This window comes from Danio aesculapii, chromosome 23 (assembly GCF_903798145.1).
Source record: "Danio aesculapii chromosome 23, fDanAes4.1, whole genome shotgun sequence".
Taxonomy (NCBI): domain Eukaryota; kingdom Metazoa; phylum Chordata; class Actinopteri; order Cypriniformes; family Danionidae; genus Danio; species Danio aesculapii.
Genome location: NC_079457.1, coordinates 43,828,521 through 43,854,187, shown reverse-complemented (window position 1 = coordinate 43,854,187; position 25,667 = coordinate 43,828,521). Strand labels below are relative to the sequence as shown.

Below are 25,667 nucleotides of genomic sequence, written 5' to 3'. Positions count from 1 at the left end.
GTCTACATCACAGGGAAAACATCCACTCCACCCTATAATACAACCATCTGAGAGACACTCACAACCACAGAGATGGGCTCAGGAGGAGTGTGCATTGTGTAAGGTCTATGGAAGAGTTATTGCTGTGTCTCCAGACAGTTTGGGTTGCCAAGATGCCTTGTTGTCTGTTGAGTCATATAGAGAGGAGCCACATGAATCAGTGTCTTCAAGCATGGAAATGCAGTCATTGCACTAAAGGCTGCAACTGGGTCGGAGTGCAGTCAGTCTGAAAGTGAATATGAAAGTGCAATATTACTGTGAATCAAAACTGCAACCAAGACTAGGGAGACTTAAGCTTAATCATTTATCAAACTGCTAATCAAATATTTATTCACAGGCATTGTATTACTTAAGAAAAAGTATACTAATAAATGGGACATTCCCTGAAATAAAAACATACAGTGAATAAAAGGTATTTCATCCCAAACATTTCTAAAATGGACTGATGGTTGGTTTCTGTGAGTTGTTCTGTAAAGGAATATGTCATTCATTTGATTCTCAGATTTTTGTTCTTTAAAACACTTTACAAATGTACAAGCCCTGTCATTGACCTGGCCCTCAGCCCAATTGAACCTACAGCTTTAATGATTTTGTTATGCTAAAAACTGTTATTTAGAAAGAAAATACTTCAGAAATAGCCAGTTTAAGTTCTTATCATTCACATGAATTGATTAAAAACCTGAAATTATAAATAAATTCTACAAATTAATACTACAAATATATTATACAAATAAATGTACAATTGTAACCATGTTTCTGTCAGTCCTGTCACATTTGCATTAAATTTAACATAACATACGTGCAATACACGGCTATAAGGCTATGATTTGGAAGTGACATCATTTGACGGAGAAGAAGCTGACAGTGATCAATGATGCATTCTATCATTGAATTGTATGATTTTATGCTTGTTTTTGTATGCTTTTTTTTTTGAGGATGACAAGATTAGGCCCTGTCACATTTTTTATAAGTGAAAATGTACGTTTCTGGTAGAATGTCCCAAATATGTATACAGGCCTGTAGCCAGCCTGGTGAAAAGGGTGGTCATTTTTTCTCAAAAACTTGACCTTTTTGCAGTTATTCACCTTCTTTTCTATTTAATTATGAGGTTTAAATACTGCATTTTAGTGACATTTTAGGTACTATTTTTAGCTAGATTAGCTTGTCAAATGTTCATCATCACCACACTTTTTGAGGTTCCAAAAACATTTGCTAAATATTTAGAATAAAGTAGTATGAAAAATATATATTTTTTTAAAAATTACAAATTTTTACAAATTAAAATTACTGTAGCCTATTGCCATTTATTGGGCAAATAACAAACTGACCAGCACATTCAACATTCCTCAGTCAGAATTTGGCCATCTGAATAATACAAAAATGTAAACATATTAATAACGTATCGCTTCACAGTTTTTCTAATCTCTTTTGTAAAAAAAAGTCCATTTTGAAAGTTCATGGATAACAAAAATAGCCTAATTATTATTAGAATTAATATGGGCCACACGATCGGGGGGTCAACTGTTTTGGTTAGTTTGTATAATACATACTTCAGTCATTTATGTATTTATTTTTAGTTTACATGGCATTGCAATCATTTCTGTAAACCACCCATTTATGGCAAACTTTTCCAATGAATTATCTGAAATAAAATATTTTCAAATATATTAAAATTGCAGCATATTTCAAATGAACTGCTACCTACACAGTTTGCACTTATATTAGGAAGACAGTATACATTAATTAAATGACTTAATATTTAATCTTAATTGATCAGCTAAAAATATAAATAAAATCTATGATATATAAAGAAATCTATATTTATTCACTATATCACTTAAATAAAAAAAACATGCATATTATAAAGTTAAAATGTAAAACAACAACATAAAATATGTAGACTTTCGAGATAAAGAACCAAACGTTGTAACAATTCAAGCAAATATCATATTTGTGACATTTAATTTAACACGTTCAAAAAGTAGCTACAATATGCACTCTGTGACCTCTCAATGTACAGGACGAGTCATGGCTCACATATAAAACTGATTGGCTTGCTTTTGCCAACTCTTTCGACTACAAAGAAGTTTAAATAAAAATGAATGAGAGTACTATATCGCCTAGGCTACATGTATTTTTGGCAAGCACACAGAGGGTGATTATGCCATCATTATGTAGTCCACAATTAGCAGGGTTTATCAGGGGAAATGAGCTAAACAACAACAGCTCAGCTCAATTGGGAGGGACGTTGAACAGCAGCTGGGAGCTATTTGACCACGTGACCGAAGAGATGTTTCTGTAGCAGCCATCATTTCACTCAATACAAGCCTCTATGCTAAAACAGACACGGAGAGGACATATAGCCATGGATTTGCACGGGAATACCGACTGAAAGAAACATTCTCGCTCCACTCCTTTGCCTATGGTTGGTTTTCCGGCGTGTATTCGCTGCAGGTACCGCCTGAAATTACTATGGTTTTAAACATTTACTTGTCTTTTGCTTTGTTTTTCTGTGTGTTCGCATGCAAGCAGTCACGTTTGCTAAGCTTTTGTAATGTAAACATTCTGCCGATTAGCTCACTCAACAAACCGAAGCATAAATGCGTGTGTAAATATAAATGCAATATAAACATGCTAGTTTGCCGCTCGTTTGCTAATGCGTCTAACGTTACTAAACAGCGACTGCTTTCCGTGTTTATAATAGGGTTTACATTGATTCCTTAACTAAATGTGTTGTCTACACGTTGTGCGTTCGTAATAAACCATCATTGAGACCGTGTTAGGTGATTTTGTTTGTCTTTGGTTAACGCTACGTTTTTATTCTCTCTGTAAAAGGCCAGGTAACGTTAGTCGCGTTGCTAGTGACCACTGTAGCTAAATGCAGTAATTAACGTTAGTTTGGTGCTTTAAGTTGCATGGAAATTGTGCTTAAACTGCAGCCGTTTAAGTTAACGACAGTAACGTTAACGTTGAATGATGTTTGGCCCAGACAATGCTAGAAAGATGGTTACTTTCGTTTTAACGTGTTAGAGCGCTAGATGCTTCTATTTGGATTAGATGCTCGTGTACGTTATTTGTACGTAAATAAGAGAATATAAAAATATAATCATTATACTTGTCACGGTAAAGTTATGGTCGGTTTTCCGATTTATCGGCGTTCAAAGTGTATTAACCTTTAGTATAGCAACATTGCACTGTTTCGTAGAATAGTGTTTGGATTTTTTTCTGTCTGGAGAGGTTGTGTATTTTCTGTAAATGGAAGTTGTGAGATTTTTATATGTAGTTTTACCTGGGCCTTTGAAATTCACCGTTTGTGTGTTAACTGGCACCAGGATCTCTTCGGGCTGGTTTCTCTCCAGTGAGCGGGATACGTAAAAACCGGAGCGGAGCGGGAGCAGAGTGACTACAGAATGCTTTTAGGGGAAGGGAACGCTCTGGCGCTCTGTTCCATTTTAAACGTTATTCCAGACCAGTTTTTGATCTGTCTTGCTTGGTGATCTTAAAGTACTATTGAACTCAAAATTGTGTGTTTTTTTTTTTTTTTTGTAACCATTAATAAGTTAAGGCTATCCATGTGCCATTGTGTTCAGAACAAGCGGCAGCCTCCCGCTCTCCCTCGGGAAGCCAATACGGAAGCAACTGAAACTGCAATTCATCAAAATTCCGCTAGTCCTGGCTCCATAATAGAGCAAATTGCAATTTAGCCCACTGTTAGAATGGCCAACTTTACTGCAGAAAAAAGGGTGTTTACAGCCTGGTACAAAGAACGATTTTGGGTCATATAGCTATTATTACCCTCCATGACAACTGTGAGGGGGTGAATTTTTTTTTTTAACTCATCCATTTCCTTTATATTAGGTTATATTAAGTTTGCATAATTAAGGGCGTGGCCACTTGAGTGACAGTTAGGTCTCGCTGGTCGCCGTCACTTCACCTCAGCTGAATCCAGCAGATTAGCCACTAATCTCAGCATATTCATCGTATTTTTGTGTTTTATGTGGCTTTACACAGTCAGCTGCTTTTTGTGATTATTTCTTAAATTATCAGATGATTTGGGATGCTGTGTGCACTTAATTGTGCTCACAAACCATTCATGTGGCCTCGTTTCCCATGTGAGTAAAGTTATATACTTGTATACCATCTCTATAAATGTATTTGTTTTATTTAAGATCATTTATCATTAATATTTTTCTTTAGACCCGTAAAGCACTCCAGAATGTGACAGATTGATTAGCTGTAGGCTCGAGAACAGTCATCTGAAGCGTTATCATACAGTGTTATGCTGGAGTTCATCAATAGTCTTGCATTTACTAACAAAGACTATAATTGAAGTGTTTGGAAGTAATTCGCGTTTTCCTCCTGTAGAAAAATGTCATAAGAACAATGCTTAGTGGCTCACTGTATTACTACAGTGTTTTTAAAAGTCTAAACACTTTACTGATATAGTGTACAGCCAAGCATGTGGTCAGAACACAAACGAGTCGCAGGTAATGAAGTATCAAGCGTTTCTCCCAAAGTAAAGGTGCGGTCACACTTGACTTTTCCTCCCATAGACTTCCATTCATACGCACGCGAATGCGTCAGACCGGAAACGCGGGGTCATGCGTTACGTTTCGCAGGTTGCTGCGGTGCAAAGTTCAAGCTTGGTGAACTCTGACCTGTGAAATCGCATCATTTGACTGCGTCAGACCAATGGAGGATCAAAACACGACCTCTCTGGGCAAAAATGTAAAACATGGAGCAATCGCTCGCTTTTTTAAATGTCTAATCATCTTGTTTAATCCCGCCCCTTTTCGCAGCGCCGCACGACAGAATTTCGCACACACAAAGCCCGGTGTGACCGTAGCTTTAAGTCTGTCTGCCAGGTCTAAGCAAATTGCCAGCAGGTGTCTGTAGCTTCGCTCACTCTCCGCCTTTTTGCCCTTGTTTGGTATCCCACCGTGCGTGCGATGACGCGCGAACAAAATGGCGACGGTTGGCCGCGCCTACTTGTAGCTTCTTTTGCAGTGTTCAGAAACCTATGGGTGACGTCACGGATGCTACGTCCATATATTTTACAGTCTATGGTTCAGAAACATTTGCAATTTCACATAGGCCTAGTAGATACAAGCACTCAATTTGTATTTTATTTCCGCCACTATGGATCAATAGTTGTCATGATAGCACTGTCCACTTCAACTTATCAGGCCATTTTAAATTCAGCAAAAAATGTTGGACTTTACGTTGACTACGTTTACATAGACATCAGTAATCGAATTATTTGCCTTAATCTGAATAAGATGATGACTGTTTACAAGGATATCAGTAATCAAATGATTTGCCTTAATCTGAATGAGACCATAATGATTAAGGTGTTTACATTAGTTGCTTTTTTAATGTTCCTTTTATGATCCTGTTTTACATGTTATAGCACATAATTTGATTAACGTCATTGCGTCAACTCTAGCCACATTTCCTCTGGAGTTCCATGTAATTTTAGGTGCTTAATTTTTAATTTGTTGACTTTACAGTTTGGCTTTTTCACTTTCGTTCAGGAACAAAAAGCAACTCATCTAAACAACTTAATCATATTATTGTCTTATTCAGATAAAGGCAAATAATTCGATTTCTTGTGTCCATGTAAACCTAAGTCATTGACTGTTGTAAGTTGCAGCTTTGGCTCAATGGCTACTACTTGCCATTTACAATTATGCCATTTCAGCTGAAATTGAACAAACCAGTCCTTTCCAAGTTTTCCACTTCAGTGGACCATTAGTGGTTTTGTTTCTTATGGAACTATTTTCGTTTGTAAAGGATCTAAGAAGCCATTTACTTAAGAAAAAAAAAAAATCTTTTATTTATTTATTTTCAACATGAGCCATGGTTTACAGTGAGGAGTTGTTAGGCACAATTTCAATCAGTGCTTGAATAATTATACAGTTTAAAGCAATACAAAAAGTGTGTGTGTGTGTGTATGCGTGTGTGTGTGAGGTGTGTGTGTGTGTGTATGTATGTGTGTATATATATATATATATATATATATATATATATATATATATATATATATATATATATATATATATATATATATATATATATATATATATATATATATATATATATATATATATATATATATATATATATATATATTAGACAGACAGACAGTATTATTATTTTTTTATTGTTTATTTATTTTGCACATTTAATCAATGTTGTCCTAGAACCAAACTGTTTACCCATGTTTCTCTCAGGACAACTTTCAGCCACTTCAACAGTTGTTAAAACCAGACTGCGAGCACTATAGTGTGGGTTCACATAGAAGAAACTTTTTATTACACAACTCTTTGAACAGACAGAACCATGCCTGAAGAACAGAAGTTTTTAATACTGGAAACTGGTCTTCTGCTCAGATGCGCTTTTTAATATTTCCCTTGCATGGGAAGACTTTCTTTGAGTGCAAGCATGGGTTACTTGTGCCAGTGCACTATATATTATAGTTTTAATTAAGGAACTGCAGCAACATGCAGATGCAGCAGAGTAATGCAGAATGAGGTCACAGGTGTACGTTTGTGGAGTAACTTACTAAAACATTGAACATGGTGCAATCAGGACTGAATCTATTTTTCTAATTTAAAAGAACAAAAAATAATGTCACTCCCTTATATAATCAAGCTGCCTGTCATTACAAATATGATGTTGCCACCGCTTTATTGGTGCAACTTGAACTTTAGTTTAGTAAATATTTTGGTGGAAACTGTGGTTGAAGTTGGCTTGTTTTTAAGGGGTTTCTCATCAAGGTTCTGAGTCAACCCACACCCATTAACTAGACAAGACATTAGTTAAGTGTTCAAATTCATTTGATTTCAGATGATTGGTTTAAGGCAGATAAATCTTGCCTCTTGTGTTTGTAGGAGCCGTACGGCAGATTTTTCTAGTCTGGGGAGGTTGTTAATTGTCTTCTGAATCCTCCAGACTGAACACAGATGTTGTAGGTTTGTGTAACAGGTAACTCCCCCTACTCTGAATAGAGGATATCCTACACAACTGACCTGGATTACAGAAATGCCAGTGTTATAATTTATTAAACTCTGATTTACTCTCCTACCCAGTCACAGTGTTTGTCTGGCTTGGGACAACATGGAATGGCCTAGATTTCTATATTTTAAGAGATTAAATTATTTAACTCGTTATTGTTTTTTGCTCATGGTTCTTAGCGACACACTATGAAATATTTGTTTGTAGCATTCATGTTTTCATTTTTCTTATGGAGATGTATGTAGTATGCATTTCTATAATACATGTTGGTCTATGAAATATTTTTAAAAAATTACAACGTTACTTAAACTTTTGTTTAGCAACATGTTTAAATTTATCCTTATAAATTTAATTTTATTATTTATTTTATTTATTTTTTTTATTGAAGAAATCGTAAATTTAATAATACTTTGAATTTGTACAATCAATTTTAAATGATTTATACAAAGACAGATAGACCAACATGTACACATTCTCTAATTTAAGAACTTACAAAAGATTTGAGTAAATTGCTGTTCTTTTGAATATAAATATTCATAAGAATACTGCATTGTAGTAAATTATTTAAACAACTATAAGAACACAAGATCCAGTACTGTGTTCGCAGTTGTTCAACATTTGTTAATGTGTAGCTTTTCAATTTTGCCATGTGCTTTAAACATGTCAGTTAGGACATTATCACCTTTTGTGCATCATTAATGTCAATGTTGTTTGTGCAGTTCAAACTTTTAAAACTTTGTTTGACCTGATACCCTCAGAGGTCAATTGGTGGCTATTTCTGCTGGGATTAAAGCTAAAGTTATGCAAGATTGTCACTTTAGCTGCTCTGATCTTTGTTTCTGAAACTTCAATCATACAACTAGGTAACTTCCCTGTAGCTCAATGGTCTCAAATTTGATTCCTGAAGGGCTGAAGCTCTACACAGTTTAGTTCCAACCCTACTTAAACACACCTGATCCAATTAATTGAGTCCTTCAGTCTAGTTTGATACCTAGGTGTGTTAAGGCAGGGTTACAACTAAAATATGCAGGGCTGTGGCTTCCAGGAACTGAGTTTGACACCCCCGCTGTAGATCATTGGTCTCAAACTCAATTCCTGGAGGGCCGCAGCTTTGCATAGTTTCTCCAACCACCTCCAACTCACACCTGCTTAATAGTCTCTAGTAGTCCTGAACACCTTGCTTAGTTGATGTAGCTGTGTTGGATTAGGGTTGGAGCAAAACTGTGCAGAGCTGTGGTCCTCCAGGAATTGAGTTTTGAGACCTATGCTGTAGATATGTCTCTTGGTGAGGATCACTACTTCCCTAGTGAATATACAAGTTGAAAAATCAGTGTGTGGCATGTTAATGTCTAAATATACAGGCTACAAAGTATTTGCAAATGGTAGTGAATCAATAGATTACACCATACATTCACATTAAAGTACATATTTAATAGGTGTGTAACGATATTACAAAAAAGTTTCACGATACACCAACCACGATACGTATCGTAAAACTCTCGTGGCGTACTGCGGTACTCTCACGCCCCCTGCTGCTCATTGTTGAGGTTGACGAACCTATTTAAACATTATTATTTTAACACATTTGAATAAATTGTATTAGTAATGTTGAGCTTTTGTTCTAAATATTATATTCTAAAGTTAGTATTTTCCAAGTGCATGACTTGAGTGCGCGATCTCACTGGGTTACTGTTGTATACACAGGATGGCTGCTTCGCATAGTGTTGAGATTGCAGATCCCCCAGACACATTTGAGTCACCTATGTGGGAACATTTTTGTTTTCCAGTGGAGTACAGGAATGGAGTTTGTGTTGTAGCAAAGCGCACACTATCTGTCGGAACTGTTTCACGAAACTTGCTTATAAGGAATAACATTTAGAAAGTGTTGTAATTTCACAATGTGACGGTGTAAGCAAAAGACACTGACAAAAGAACTGCCAACAAAAGTGATTTAATGGGCACCTATGGTAAAAAAATCTACTTTTTAAGCTGTTTGGACAGACATATGTGCATGTATGGTGTATAGACTGTCATATTGGGGTGATATAAGCACACCCAGTGCTTTTTTTTTTTTTCAATTTAACAACATAAACGGTGGACCAATTGAAGCGGTTTTCAAATCGACCGCTACCTGACGTAGGAGAGCGGTCCCCCCGCCCACCAATATTGATTGACAGGCACGTAATCATATCCTCAGTTTGTTGATTCACGTCCTCCATTTTCAGCGTGAGTCGAAGCAATATCACTAAAGGAACACGCTAGCTCTATTTTTAGATGCAAGGCTCATTGGGCTCAACACAAGAGCAATATTCTCCACATTATCGCTCTAATTGGAATTATTGGTTGTATCTTTAGGTAGGTTTGCTAACATGTGTACTTCTCATTGAGTCTACCTTATACTTCAGCCGTTTGCATTTCTCGCAATCCCAGAAGCTCCCTGTGATCTAAACTAGCATGCGTTTTAGAATTCTAAGCATAAGTTTCTATCAGGGTACACAAGTCGACGGCTGGGCGCCGCGGACCGCTGCAGAAAACTATGTTTAGAATTCAAAAATGCGTGGCGCGACGATTCGGGACACTTCATGCTTCTGCCGCGCCACAGAGAGTGTCTGGTGTGCCGTGTCGCGGCTTCGATCGGCGCATCCGGTGCCTCAGTCAAAGTTAATTCAGTGTGCGTGGTTATTAGTTTCTGTGTACAAGCTCGGCACTTGAAACTAGCACACAGTTGGCTGTAAAACTGTACCAAGACACAAGTGATTTTGTACTCTCTGCTTGGTCTGTGTCAGAGTCGTACAGAGTCTCTTTCCTTCTCCGTCTGCCTGTCAGACTGTTGCAAACGCAGAGCAGGTGAGCTCATGACCCCGCCCCCTTGTTACGTTGGCGGGAAGCCGAAACTAATTTACATGTGAAGCAACACACCCATAAATCAGCGAACTGTGGACACGCCCCCAACATGACACTTTTTAACACATTATAATAAAAAAATCTGAATTGTGTTTTGAACTGAACCTAAACTGACACACTTGGAAGAACCATAATATTAATATTAAATCATAAAAAAGAGGTAAACTATGTTCCCTTTAATGTACAAAAGTAAAACCAGAATAATGGCCAAATATATACAAAAAAGAGAAATATTTACAATAATAAAGAATATAATGAAGTAGCAAATTCAAACGAAGTATCAAGCAAAAATCTGTAAAACTCGAGTAAGGGGCCGAAAGTGAAGTCGCACAAAAGAAAAAAATTAACGAAACAATTCTAACTATTGAATAACCCATTACCTTGCTAGAAACATGATGAAAAGAAAAGTCTTCCCTATTGACCTTATTCTCCACGTACGAGTGGGAGCAGCCATTTGAATCATTTTAGCTCAACTTCCGGTCTCATTCACTTCCATTCATTTTTAAACGTTAAAAACAGCTCGTTTCGCTGCTTGGTGTTGCAAACTGATATTTTTTTATTATATTATTCTACTTTTGTCTGTATTCTAATGCAAACACTTGTTTGTAGAGTAAGTAGTTTGACCGTTTTTTGCCGTTTATTATTCCTAGTCATTTCTCCCATAGGCAACTGAATTGGAAGTTCTAAAACAATCGCAAAAACGCGCGCACTTCCGCATTGAAGAATAAGGTTAATACTGAACTGTAGAATAAAATAAATACCAAGATGACATTCACCTCTTACCTGATGTCTTTAACAATACATATTCTACATGTTTGCAAAATGGAAGTCGTACGACATCTTCCCTATCCACCTGACTCTGAGAAAAAAGTGAAGTATAGCTCAATATGACAGGAAAGAGTTGAGCCAAAAAGTTATAAACCAATCAATCGAAATAAAAATGCACAATTTCTCAAAGTGGGCAAAAGTAATGCTAAATAATTTTGCCCAAACGAAAGCTAAGCAAAAACAACGGAAATCATAATCATGTCAGCAAAATGCACTAAAAACAAGATCAAAGGAAAAAGCGGTCTCCTCCCCTTTTCCTGATGTCCTTTTTAAATCCCCGCGCCATGTTGCCCAATGATGGTAGATCAGTCTTCTGACCAATCAGCTGTCACGAAAGCGGACCTACAGAAATGGTGTAGAGAAAGTGAGGGAGGAAAGAAAAAGAGAGAGAACGGGAGGCAAAAATACAACCTGTATACGGCTACAACAGCAACATTAGTTTCAGACAAAACTGCAATGTATTTTACTGGTGAATATGCCATGTAAAAAACACTTTACAAACACATGTATATATTTTTCATTAATATAAACTGAAACCTATCTATCTAAATAAAAACTTAAATAATCAAAAATGAGCATCACCATGTCTGTGTCTGCACAGAGATCAAGCCTCTCGCATGAGAATATGGACATTAAGGTGTTTTTGAAGAAGATCTTGAAACTTAATTGAATATTTCAAATGTGCTTCGAGGACAAGCCTGTTTATCTTTCACTAGTCTACACTGCAGTTATTTATTTTATTTTAGTTTACTTAAGATGGCTGCACTAAAGAGAATTAGTTTTTTTTTTCTTTTCTTTTTTTTTTTTTTTCTGACTAGTCAATATTGGAGAGATTTAATTTTTGTTGTTTACTCTGGTATCCTGACTGTACTAAAAATGTGATGGCAAAGTTAATAAAGAAACTTTTAGTTAAGTCAATCTATTGTTCCTTAGCATTGCTGTTAAGATGACATCAAGCCTAACCCCACAGCAAACAGAAACCGAACTGTGGCTCAAACCGTGAACCGAACAGAATCGTGCATTTTGGTGTATCGTTGCACCCCTAATATTTAAATTGTCTTAACTTTCCTTGAGGCTGCTTGGCAACCTAACCCCCACAGTATTTTCATTAAACGAGCATCATTGATGTGTTGTAAACTGCATGATCTGTTGTTGCATTGGCTTTATTACACGGAGCGTTTAATTTGATTACGTAACTTTGCTAATTTGGTAAGAACTCATTAGCCTAACAGCACAACAGGCCTTGACACACAGCCGTTACTGTAAATTAAGGGATGCTGAGCTGTTCTGAGTCTATTTTTAGTTCTGTGTAGTTTCATGTCTGATAACTGGTGCAGTTGAGGGGGCGTGAATTCATGTTTTGAGATTTCAGAAGTCATCCAATTCAGTTTGTCATGAGCATGTTCAGTGCAGTCCTTTATGAGTTTAATAGTTTGACATTTAATCTTCATATGTAGTGTCGTTAGTTTTGCCTCCGTTGTGTGCAGTGTTTCACCATTCTTGCATTAAGTTTCTCTCCTGGGCTGTTACCTTTTTTTTTTTTTTTTTTCTTTCTTGTAATGTACATTTTTCCAGTTAGGTGGACTCGGTTCTGAAGAGCACAAAGGATTTATAATCCTTCAACTTTACCAACTTATGATGTTTAAAAATGTAAATCAGTAATGTTTCATTGTTTGGTATCGATTAATTCAGACCATAAAAATCTCACGGTTATAGCGTCGCACAGTAAGATCTCAGCTGTCATAATGTTAGACTGGACGAAAATGAAGACAAACCAAACATGTAAGAACTCACGTGGGGTTTGACGTCATCCATCAGTGACACTTTCACTATCCCGCATTCTGAAATGATACGTCACAGCAAACATAAACAATCTGTAGCTGCAATTTTGTGCACAGCGTGCCTCAATAATAAAACCAAGATGGAAAAATTTGTTTTGACATTTCCCTGTGGTGTAATGTAAAACCAATGATCAGAGATTTTAGCTTAGGATTTCCCAGATTTGTCTCAGATGACCAAATTGAGGCTGAAATTCCACAGTGTGTAGGGCTTAATATACTTGTCACCTCTGACTTTAAAGTGTACTGACTAGCATCAGAAATAAATATTTTTATACCGGTTGAGAATGGTGTATATAAAAGCAAGCCAATAATCCTCCTTTTATAATCATTGTGGTCCAAATCTACACCAACCCCCTTTTACCTTCATTGAGTGAACCTAAAAAGTCAGTTATTTCATGTTCGACATGAGTCAGAGTTAAGGAACTACATAAGGGTGTGGATTGTGGAAATGTATTTTTCGTTGAACCTTTTAGTGTTAGATGGGGGGGGGGGGGTGCTCTCTGTGGTATATATTTGTATATGTATTTACAGAATTGTGTATCTTTACTGGAAGTCATTTTCACAATGCAACTTAAATACAGTAACACTGCACAACTGTCCTACAGTAAAATACAGTGGTATATATTTGTCATGTAATATTTATTCCTTTGGAGTAGTTAATTTCCAACATACTGACTTGCTGTTTTAAGTGGGGAACACAGAACTATTAGACAGGAGGCCACTCTTACAGTCATAAAGGCAGATGCTGCATAACTTTTGGTCTACATAGACCTGTTTTTCAGATTGCTTCATGGTATATATGCTGTTAACATTTTCTCGTAGAATCTACTGTAACTTACTGGCAGCAGTTTGCCAGTAGATTATTTACAGCAAAAATACTGCGTTTTACATTTTATAGCACCATTTTATTTGCTGTATATGTATTTACAGAATTGTGTATCTTTACTGTAAGTCATTTTCACAATGCAACTTAAATACAGTAACACTGCACAACTGTCCTACAGTAAAATACAGTTCATATTACAGTTGAATACTGCATTTATAGAAAATCCTTAACAGTGTATTTGTGGAGGGGTGTTGTCATTTTCTGTTAGACAATGAAACAGTTTGTCACTATCATGATGGCACCTGCTGTGCCTCTGCCTAGAGCTGTTAAACAAGTCTAGTGGGTGAGTACTGGGTAAGTGAGCTGCTGTTCTCTCATAACTGCTGTGCTACAGCTGCCAGCCCACAGAACCCTGTCAAACAACTGAACAATTTGATTACTTGAATCCAGGGTGAGTCCAGGATCATGAAGGGAGTGTCAGCATAAAGACCTTTCAATACAAATCAAAGCTTATGTGCTTGTCCTTAGACTTATATAATGACACGAAAGCATTCTCACTGTTGCTCATATCTCTAAAAACCTGTTCTTCCAAAAAGGAGATATTCGAGCAGTCGTTTTGAAGCCATAATTGTTAGCAGTGTTTAAGTAATTAAGCTTGTGTAACTCCATTATCTCATATGCAGTTTAATTGACAAGTTGGACCTATAATATTGCAAAAAAAAAAATTTACCTTAGTCAATTGATGTCAACTTTTAAAACATTTTAAAGGTGAAGTAGGTGATTGTCTTCAGTAACATTTTTGTTGTGCTGGTGGAAAGTCTCTTTACATTCTAATAGTATTAAAGTAAATTTTATCTAAATGTATTTTATATTCTGGGTGAGTCATAAGACTATATGTTCATCAAATTAAAATTTGTTGCCAAATCATTCAGAATTGTAGTATTCTGAAGTACTATAACGTTTTCTAACTGGCGAAGGACATGATCTAGTGGTTGTCTACGGTCATCTTTTTAAGGTGTGTGTTCGTGATTTCAAGAGGTGTCGCTGGACGGCAAGCAAGGGTCTGTGTTTTCAAAACTATTATGCTAATGGCTGGCATTTTGGCAGATCATTAATGGCACCTTTTTAAAAAACCTGTTTTTATAGAAATGTGCTAAAACGTTAATTTTAAATGTGCATTGCGACAGTAATTGTTGGTGTTCTTCCTTTATGCACATTTTGTCAGTAAAGCCAGTTGTTGGTAAACCTTCAGCATGTGGAATTTAGAATGCTGCACATGAAATATAGTAAACATGGTTTTACTCTACTCCATAACTTCAGTGGAGTATTTGAAATGACTCTTTCTGTAAGTTGATTCCATAGTCATGTAATTATTAGTCATGCTGCATTGATGAATGCAGTTTAGACTTATGTGTTCATCAACAGCTATGGGGATTTCCTGGGTGTCATTGGTTATTTAGAGTTTTGTGTGAGAACCCTCTGGTATTTGGAGGAGATTCAATTTAATGTTTTTTTTTATTATTTTTTTTTTATATGTGTGTATGATTTATTTAAACATTTTATTTTTTAATTTTTGAAGTATAGAGGGTTGGCCTGAAGAGGAGAGCGAGCGAGAGAGGGGTACTGGGTTTGTGACATGACCCAGACTGAACTCGAACCCTGATCCTCGTGATCACAACAGTTTCTTGTATGTCAAGAACAGCGTGTTATCCTCTGTTTCTGGTCCTACATTGTTTGATATTAAAAAAATTATTTCTGCCTTTTTAACTGTTGTCTTGGTGTACCCACTTCAGATGCAGCCTTTGTACTGGTTTGTGTAGTGTAAATAATATGAAGCACAGGTTATCTGAGGATACATTTTATTTTTTTGTTTTAATTTAAATGTCTCAAGTGTGCTGTCTGTGCATTTCTTTATGTTGGGTTAAAGTGCCATTTGTCTGTTGTCTTTTTAAAAAAAAATAAAAAATTAATATAAATCCTGTTGGACCAATGAATAGAGCTTCTGTGTGACATTTGGATTGACACCATGATTTGTCGTCATCTACTTTCTCGGTCCTGCTTTGCCCCTCAATCACAGCTGCCTGTCAGATGCCTCAGTTTCGTAATTAAAACCTGTTGAAGATAATGTCCCCGTTTCAGAGTGGCGTCCGTCATTTTGCTAATACTTTTTGCACATTTTGAGGAGGAAAAAGTCATCTGGCGTGAGTGTCAACCAGTAGCGATTTGAATTGATTTTAGTATTGATTTTATAAAAGTGAGAAATCTGTCACTGTACTCATTAAGTTCACTAAGCTGGCACATTTAACTTAACTGTCATAATGTGACCTCATTAAATGTTGCTGTTTTTAATGATTGAAACAATCCAATCAAACAAATTGCAGCCTGAAACCAAAAACTTGAAGCCATTTTATTCTAGGAACTCTCTTTGTGGGAACTAAATGATCTCCTGTTACAGAGCAGGGTTGAGTCTAGCAGAACCGAAGACCTCGAACACAAAAGATATTTTGAGAGATGCTGGTTGAAGGAACCCATCGACTTCCATGGTCGGAGAGAAAAAAAGAATATGGATGTCTATGTCCCAGCAATCAGCATGATTTAAAAACCTGTTTTGTTTTATTAAACGGGTTTTAAACAAGTGAAGGTTGAGTAAATGGCACTATTTTCAACCATACCTTTCAAAGTGTTGTTAGACAGATTTGGTGTTGGCAGCATTCATGACCTCTGGGTGTTCTGGTTTCTCCATGGTCTTTAGGTGAATTGGGTAAGCTAATTTGGCTGTTGTGTGTGGGTGTTTCCTAGTGATTGGTTGCAGTTGGAATGGGCATTCACTGTGTAAAGCTTATGCTGGATAAGTTGGTGGTTCATTCCGCTGTGGCAACCCGTGAATGATAAAGGAACTAAGCCGAAAAGAAAGAATAAAAGCATGACACCATGAACTGCTGGCCTACTTGCGTAACTTGATTATTCCTGGCAGTATTAATTCAACTAGTAACATGGTCTGGGGGAAATAAGTTCTTGAGAAACTGGGCCTGGTGGCTGGTTCCTGTAACAGAATTCCTGTAACTACCGGCTTCAGAAATCCTTGATTTGTTAAATGTGAAAAGGAAAACCCCGCCACTTTTTTCCTTAGCCCCAACAAATCCCCCAGAACTCCCAGCTGCATTTCAATCAGCTTTATGCTGAAGGGGGTCTCCAAAGCCACTTCTCGTAAACACCAAAAATAAGAATGGGAGAAAAAAAGTAATTGTTTCAACTCCATCGCGTAGACACATCTCAATCAAAAAACCAATGCAAGCTGTGCAGACGATCATGCAATCGCCTCCACTTGAGCATGCAATAATGTAACTTCTCATTTTAAAATTGTTGCTAGATTTTAACAAGTCTATAAATGGCTGTTGGTGTGTGTTGGTGCTTTGCCATGGATCTTAATTGCTCCCTGTATAGCGAGTGTGCAAATTAACATGTTTCCTAGTTTCTAAAGGTTGGACAACCATTGAAGACTATTGTTTGGCATTCACAAACTTGCCACCCACTTCTTGGTGTTCCTCTGCCTTGGGTAGGCCAGCGGCGGAGAGGCGTGACCCGTTTCAAAGGTTGTTTACTTGTATCAGAGAAAAGGCTAAGATGCTCCTCAATGAACTCTTGTCTACAATTCAATTACCCTTGGGGCCCTTCAGCAGCTCTTTATGAAACGCTGCTTTCCAATAGCAGATCTAGTCATTTATGTACTGTACAGAAAGAACTCTTGACTTTGTTTTTGGAATATATATATATATATATCTCTTATATATATATTATATAATGTTTGTAGCAGACTGCCCTAATTGCTGAATATTACATTTACCAGTGATGTAATTCAGTAAGGCAGGAATTGCATTAGAAACCAGGACTCCGGGTGGGGATTTCACACACTGCGCTGGTATGTCTAGTCTCTCTAAGCATGTCTAATGATAAAAAATTTTTTTTTTTTACTACTTCTACTAGCCTCTTTTGCCACTGACCCTGTCTGGTGGAATATTGCTGGCCCAATTTTTTTTTGTTTTTTTTTTTTTTTGTTTTTTGTTTTTACTGAAAACCGTTCAGCTCCAGCTTTATATATTTATTTTTAATTATTTATATTCTTGAAGCTGGACTTTATTACTCTTCCTGTTATCTTCAGACTAGACAAGCTTGAAAGAGGAAATGGCCTTTTTTTTTTTTTTTTTTTTTTTTTTTTTTTTTTTTTTTTTTTTACTTTTCCCACCCATGTTTCCTATTTTTAAAGGGCATTGTGAAGCAGTCTACAGGAGTCGGGTGGTTGTGGTGAGGCTCGATTTTTATTTCTCCTCTGCCTTGTCATGTGATGTAATGGAACTCTGAAAAGAGCTGAGGACCAATAAACCTTATTGTAACGCATACAAGTGAGGCATTAAGCATGCAACTGACAAAATAATACAGCTGCTGTGGTGTGAACAGTCAACTGCAGTCTGTGAGTGGATTTATTTATTTTGCTGAAGTGTCTTAAGTGCAGACTGAATCAAGAGGATCAAATGTGCAACTTGTATTAACACGAACTTCTTTTGGTATTTTTTTGACATTTTATCTATTGAGTATTTGGTTTTATTAATACATTTTAATTTTGTATCCTATTTTAAATTTATCCCTGATTTGCTTAATGAAACTGCTTATTTTATCAGTTTTAGAACTAGTAGTATTTAAATAATTTTTAGTAACTTATCAAATTCATACGATCTTTCATTTATAGAATTATTTGTTTATGCTTATCAATATAGGTTTGGTTTTAAAAAAATTGGGGGATGTCACACTTTGGTAAGTCTTTCAATCAAGCTAAAGATAAATTGTGGCATTTTTAAACGTTTTGTCGTGTGTTTTTTTTTTTTTTTTTTTTTTTTTATTTATTTATTTTTTAAAAGCATGGCAGTATGATGTTTAAACATCTGTTTCACAAAGCACAGACTACATTTTATTTTTTTTGGACAATGAGTTAAATGCAGTCCTGTAGATGGGCTCCCAATTGAGCAGTTTTGGGAGTGCTGGTATTTTCGAGTGCACAAACATCTCAATGGACACATGCCCTTAGCATGTTATGTTCTGGTAATTTCATTTTAATGTTAGTAGTCATCTAAATTGTCCAGCAAATGTTGCTGATGGCTCAATGTATAAATAACATTATAATCTGTTAAACCCGTTTTATTAGTCATTATCAATAAATGATTCAGTTATTCACTCATGAAACTATTATTCAGTGCCACATTTGATTGGCTGGTTGTCTGCACCTATTGGTTAATGTAATTGCTGCCTACAACTTTCATTTTTGAGCGCCGTTAAATGCATGTGACAGGTTTTTTTTTTTTTAAATCTCTACCCTAAACATCATTTGTTATATCTAAACTATAAACTTCTCAGTGCTTCTGTTTAATTTGTAACTTCATAACTAACTCAGACTAAAGACTGAATCTTTCTTTTTTTTTCTTTGCATTTTCAGATTTGAATGCAGCGATTTCGAAAGATTATTAAACGCGCAGATCACCATTTATAGTTTGTTGCGTGGGTGTTGAGATCCCAATCTTTTAATGATTATTTGTGTAGCTTTCACTGAATGCATTAATGCAGGCTAAACAAGCAGTGACAATAGCTTTTAATAAAACCCACCACATCCCACATAACTGCACAATTTTCATCATTTATATTTTACAGGAAAGCCTAAATGCTTATGTGATTTTAAATGCTGCGAGGGGTGATCGCTCGGTGATTGGTCCAAATTTAGGATTAAAAAAAATTATGTAATCATCCGCGGGACACCTGTGTTCTGAACTGTGGGTTGTGAATTAGAAGTATTATTATTTGCATTGCATGCTGACCATTGGAAAAAAATGTATCCCAGTCATTAACTGTATGCCTCTTTGTGGTGTCTTTAATCTTCCCAGGTGTGCTCAGCTAGCTGCCGGTCTGACCTGGTTTCCCAGCAACCATTGGCATAAAGACATTGGCCTCTTTCCTACTGGAGGGGCATAGGTGAAGGAGTGGACCCGGACTCCTCTCTTAGTCTGTCATTTGCTTAATTTTGTGTCAAGAGGTGGATTGAGGTGCTAACAAGACCACCCAGAGCATGGGGCAGAAGGTTCCGGGAGGCATAAAGACGGTGGACATGCGGGACCCGGCGTTTCGGCCCCTCAAGCTAGAGCTGCAGGCCCTGGATTACACCAAACCATCCCGCCTGGATATGTTGTTAGACATGCCATCAGCCTCACAAGACATTCAAGTTCAACACTCGTGGAACAACGATGACCGATCGCTCAACATCTTTGTTAAAGAGGACAATAAACTCATATTTCACAGGCACCCCGTAGCACAGAGTACAGATGCTATCCGGGGCCGAGTGGGATACACACGGGGACTGCATGTTTGGGAGATCAGCTGGGCAATGCGCCAGCGGGGCACTCATGCTGTTGTTGGAGTGGCGACAGGTGAAGCCCCATTGCATTCAGTAGGATACACTGCACTTGTAGGAAACAATAGTGAGTCCTGGGGCTGGGACCTGGGACGGAACAAACTTTATCATGATGGTAAAAACCAGCCCAGTAGGACATATCCAGCTTTTCTTGAGCCTGATGAGACCTTTATTGTGCCAGACTCCTTTTTGGTGGTCTTGGACATGGATGAGGGGACTTTAAGTTTTATCGTTGACGGACAATATTTAGGGGTTGCTTTTAGAGGACTCAAAGGAAAGAAGCTATACCCTGTAGTGAGCGCTGTGTGGGGACACTGTGAAATCCGAATCCGCTACATCAATGGACTTGATCGTAAGTATCACCTTTTTTTTTTTGCGTTTGTGTGATCTGTATCTGTTGGTGAGTGACGAATCTAGTAGTCTTTTGAAAAACGAGGTGGTTGTTAAACATTGAAAGTGGTTGGAGATAGTGTGTCTATGAAGGGCTTTGTTACTTCTCCATTAATTATGTGACGCCAGCTCTGTTTACCTGATAGCAACCGTGACATCATTCATTATCTTGCACACGTCTTGAAAGCTAATCATTAAGCTGGCTGCTTTAATCTGCTCTTTCCTTATGGACCCTTTTCATAAGCCTGTTATGTCTCTTTTAACGGTCATAAGCATCTTGCATCCTTAATACAGCGTCTGTGGGACTAAGTAAATTTGACGTTATTCTCTCCTCTGGCTGCCTCACAATTTTTTTTTTCTCCTTTTTTTTTGAAAGTCTTTAACATTGTGGAACTTATTGTTTCGGCAAATAAGATTGTAAACTTATTTGTTTTCTCCCATTCGCTGCGCTTTTGAGTTCTCAACTATGACGACTTCAGCTACTGAGAAAACCGGAAATGTGAAAAGGGTCTATTGCATCTTAAGCAAATTCTTTTACCTGTGTAACATTTTAAACTTGTTAGTTTTAAATATTTTAAGCGCACTCATATCTTAAGTTACTAAATTTTAGTTGGTAGTGCAAGATGGTTTAATTGAGTTTATAAGAGATTTTCAGTAGGGTTGGGTGATGTCGACCAATTTGGCATCGTACGATGTCTAATGTGAAACATCGCGATGGACTATGACATCATCGTCATAGGCGGTGGTGAATTATTTATGAATGATTCATAACAATTATTTGTAGCCTACCGGTTCAACTATCTGACCGGCATGGTCTTTGTTTTACCTATAACCAAATCATAAATAAAGTTGCGCACAAATTACCAACTGTCAATCACTTTTTCCCTCGGGACTCTGGTATGAATAGGCAGAGTGATTTGTGTCATGTTGACAAAATGGGTTGGTAAAAAAGGTGCACAACCAACAGGAACCAACCAACAGTATCTGAGATTTTCGCTAAAATTACACAAGCATGAAAGCGAAAGATTGAAGCCGTGTAATGACTCTGTGACACGTTACCGGATAGATTCAAAAGACAGAAGAGTTAAATATCACGTTTAACAACTAATAGTGGGACGTAATCCAGTGGTACATCCTTGATAGACTGTCTGAAGTGCACTGCTCTCTGGGGTTTTGTGCTCAAAGCACAGCCTGGAGCTCAGACGAACGTGTGTGTTTGTGTAGTCACGTGATGTGTTTTCATCGGTATAGTGTGAACGGATGTGGTTGTGGATTGTTTTTGTTCTAAAGTGGCATTTTAAAACTAGGACGTATTAATGTAAACTGAGCCCAAGCGAGCAGGTTTGGGATGGGGGATCGCTATGCCGGCTCAGCATCGTGATGTCTATCAGCCATCGACGATGGCATTGTATATCGATCCAGCCCTAATTGTTTGGGGTCCCTTCACTGTGCTGCTTTCATGTTATCCATTTAAATGTGTTGGATGAATATTTTCGGATGGGTAGACAACGCAGGTACAGTGTGTCCCCATTAGCATTGGAATCAAATCAATTGTTTCCTGAATTGGATGCATTTTAAATTAAAGTTTTTTTTTTTTTTTTTTTTTTTTTTTTTTTTTTATTAAAACTTGGCTGAAAATTGACTCGTTGAGGACATACATAATTGGTGTATGGAAGAAACTAAGCGTTATTTACGATGTTTTTTTTTTAATTTTATTTATTTATTTTTTTTTATATATACAATTTACAGCCTTGGCAAATGGTCTGGAGTGTTCATGATGAGTGCAAACTCGCACACAAGATGACTTTTTTTTTGTATTGGTAGCAGCTTCCAGGTATAGCACAATGGAACTGTAGCTGCTCATGAGTTTTTTACCCACACACCCCATAATTTTGCATTTGCTGTATTCTGAAGCTGTGGGTTAAAGGTAATAATAAAATTGTAAATGTTTGGCTTCTTGCACAAACTGATTAGACTGAGGAATATATTGTCTGTCTCATTTACTTGCATAGTAACCGTTTCTTTTTATTCGGGATGGAATCATTGAGTTTAATGAACTTCAATTGATTTGTTGCTGCATTATCTAGCACTGACATTTAAAACTACACATGGGTAGACTGCTACTGCACAAGTTTTTCGTTCAGTTTTTTTTTTTCCTCTTCTCTGAGAGTGGAAAATGTCAAGGATTTAAAAAATTGGCCAATCATACAAATGGGAACTAGCTAGCATGAAATGTTTAACCTCAAATTGTTCAATCTCGAGGTTACGTTAAGTTTCTGCCATTTATGTGCGTGTCTGCAAATCTGACTCATTTCCTCAACTCAACATGCTGTAATGCGTCCGTTTTGAAGGGCATTCTTGTGATATCACTCTGTGGTCGTATAATGAAAGGATGCAGGTGAGGGCCAGACTTTACTCATGTCTGGGCTTTTCTGTGACAGCTGTAACCCACCTTACTCTGTGGAAACAGTCTCTGAGCCGCTAATGAGGTCCTGTCTATAGGAATACATGCTTTATCACCTTGATTCTTTGCATGTCATCAGATGATTGAATCACTGTTTCCTGAGTGAGCCATGTGTAGCTGTATATAATGAAGGTCTGACTTTGAGAAGTGTTGAAGCAGCAGGCTCAGTGCATCAATCCGGGATGCAGGTGTTCCTTTTTTTTTTTTTTGGAAAACTCATCCCGTCTACGTGTAAGAGAAAGGTAGCCAGAGAATTATTCAGCCTTTGACTCCAAGGTCTTGCCTTCCTATTGTGTCTGCCTTGTGTCAGCGCTTTAATGTATTCCTTGTCATGCTCTCAGTCAGCAGAGGTATAATTGCACAGTTATTTATCCCTTACATCACTCTGTTTGGTTTCCCCAGTGTCTCGTTTGCAGAAGTGTGCATTTATGAAGTAATCTCAACATCCGAGCAGGTGGTGCTGTGTGGAAACCATTCCGAAATCCAAAGTAGTTGAGTCTGTTAAATGGCTGGGCTAAAGAGGACCTGTGGGGAAACTTGTGATACTTAGGCCAGGTGCACACTGTGTGATGGTTTTTATTTTGGCCACAGATTCTACTCCGATGGATCAATCTTTATTCAATCATTGTCAGCTGATATCTTGTTCGCATGCAGTAAGTTGTAGTTCATAAAAATGTGTAAAAATATTTTCATCTTTTTGCCTTGTGCATTTGTGGACATCAGTCTCTAACGTCTGTTCAGTTCTCTTAACAATAGGTGCGTCCCAAATCTCATATTGAAGCACTTTTCTATGCCATTTTGTAGAATAAATGATGCAAGTAGTGTTCACGCTGAACTAAAAATGAGTGCACTTCAAATACCTGGAATGATGCACTTATTCAATCTGTAAACAGAAGTGTGGAATGGACACTTCATGCACTCAACAGTCATAGCTTTACTCATGTAGCAGAAAGGGCGGAGCTTTCGGGCACTCAAGTTGGATTATTTATTTTGGATTGTGAACGCAAAATTCTCCTATGAAAGTGTTTTATAGCGCCTCCTGATTGTGAATGCGGTTATACTCATGGCAGGTATTATTTGGTACTTTGGTCATTTAATTCACTTATTTGGCTACCGTCAAAAGTCATTAGGGAAACTTCTGCTTCAAGGAAAAAGTGTTCCAGTTGGGATGACGCCACATACATGTACTTTGCTGTTGAGTGCGTAAGTGCATAGTGTTTAGTGTGCCACTTGGGACGCAGATATAGTCTTGCATTTAGGACTGCTCAATATATTGACATTATCGAATCGTTGCAAATTTGTATTTGAAATACCCATAGCAATGTTGTTGTTGTTGTTTATTATTTTTATTTATTTTTGAGATATTTTGTACAAAAGTACAAATAACTGTTGCTATACTTGTCTAATATCTGTATTAGATTCTTAATTTTTATTTTTTTTTGTCTAATTTTTCTGCAACTGTACAACATGGCTGTTCGCTTTCAGAAGTTTTAGTGATACTTTTTATTTATTTATTTTTTTTCTTTTCCCTAAAACGAAACCTTCATTTGTTAAACAAAAAATGTATTTACATATTACCTTTTATAAAATATGCAATGGCAAGATAATGCTATAACATTTTTCTTTAATATTGCACAGCCCTAGTGGACATACTGCAACTTAGAAATCCATGAATGCCTACTGTCATGAAAGCTTGCAGCTTTTCTGTGACATTTTCATTTCTATTAATTGCCCAGTCATAGCAGTATGCCTTGTCAAATAAGAAAGACCATTAAGTTGGTCTTTGAGTCACCGTTGTTTACTCTACTGCTACAGTAAAGTAAAGGTTGAAATACCCAAAATACGTAGTGTCATCTTATTACCACGTGCAAATGTGTATTGATCATATGCCCAACCACAATGGACTTGAATCACTCTTAACACTTGTGCGATTGCGTGCACCATGTCTGTTTCGTTTAAACAAGGATATCAGAATGTGATCGCTAAAACAGGCATGGGACGATAACAGTTTAAGGTTTACTGCAGTTTGGAAAAGTCAAGGTTTTAAAACCGCTAAAACTTTATGCTATACTGTATCTCCAGCAGAAAAGCTATTCAAAAATGCCATTTTAAATTGTAAAGAAATCTGTGTTTTAGAAACTAAAGACCGCAGAAGTCTATGATTTTATTGTTTAGCCTGACATTTTTAATGTCCCAAAATAACATGTGTTCTACGGGTAAAGTTTTATTTTATTATTATTTTTTTTACCCAGATATTTATAAAGGAACATATTTTAGAGCAGTAATCCCAATACTGTGATTTTTTTTTTATTTTTATCCCATCTTTTCATGCTGTTAGAATCTTAGTGGCCCATGCCTAGCTAAAACGTGCTGACAGAAAAAAAAAAAAAAGCCTGTGCCCAGCTCTACAAATTTGTCATTTTGCGAGCTATTATTTTTAATAAATTTCTGTCTTGTTTTTGTCTCCCTGTAGCTGAACCTCTGCCGTTAATGGACCTCTGTAGGCGCTCTGTGCGAGTAGCATTGGGAAGAGAACGACTGAGTGAAATCCATGGACTTCCCTTACCAGCCTCCCTGAAGAACTATCTACTCTACCAATGATGATAGTAGTGCCTTTACAAGCATTCAAGGCATAGCGACCGCCTCGGTTTCTCTCTGGGATTAATAATCTTTCTGGCAAGCCTGTTTCATCGTAGTTCTCTATACCAACAAAACTGTTTTTACAAATCCAACCAAGGACACCTCATGCTTGATGCTTTCAGGATCAAGCATGGATTCGTCTCTTGCTTAACTCATACTGGAAATCCAACTGGAGGCTTAGGCCAAAATCCTGTGGCAGATACGAAAACAAGAACCCTTCTCCTCTCTAATCATGGCTTAGTAAATCTTCAGCTGTTAAAGACCTTT

The 25,667-nt window shown here is 37.0% G+C and overlaps 1 protein-coding gene across 2 annotated transcripts; it reads left to right on the top strand.

Moving 5' to 3' along the window:
* Nucleotides 1-2,337: 2,337 nt before the first annotated feature.
* spsb1 (splA/ryanodine receptor domain and SOCS box containing 1) lies at nt 2,338-25,667 on the top strand. Of its 2 annotated transcripts, XM_056449706.1 has the most exons (4): nt 2,338-2,493; nt 17,720-17,757; nt 19,383-20,258; nt 25,234-25,667. In XM_056449706.1, exons 3-4 carry the CDS (start codon nt 19,565-19,567, stop codon nt 25,359-25,361), a joined length of 822 nt encoding a protein of 273 aa, XP_056305681.1. In that variant the 5' UTR covers nt 2,338-2,493; nt 17,720-17,757; nt 19,383-19,564; the 3' UTR covers nt 25,362-25,667. The 2 variants fall into 2 exon arrangements, with proteins under 2 accessions (XP_056305681.1, XP_056305680.1); XM_056449705.1 differs by lacking the exon at nt 17,720-17,757.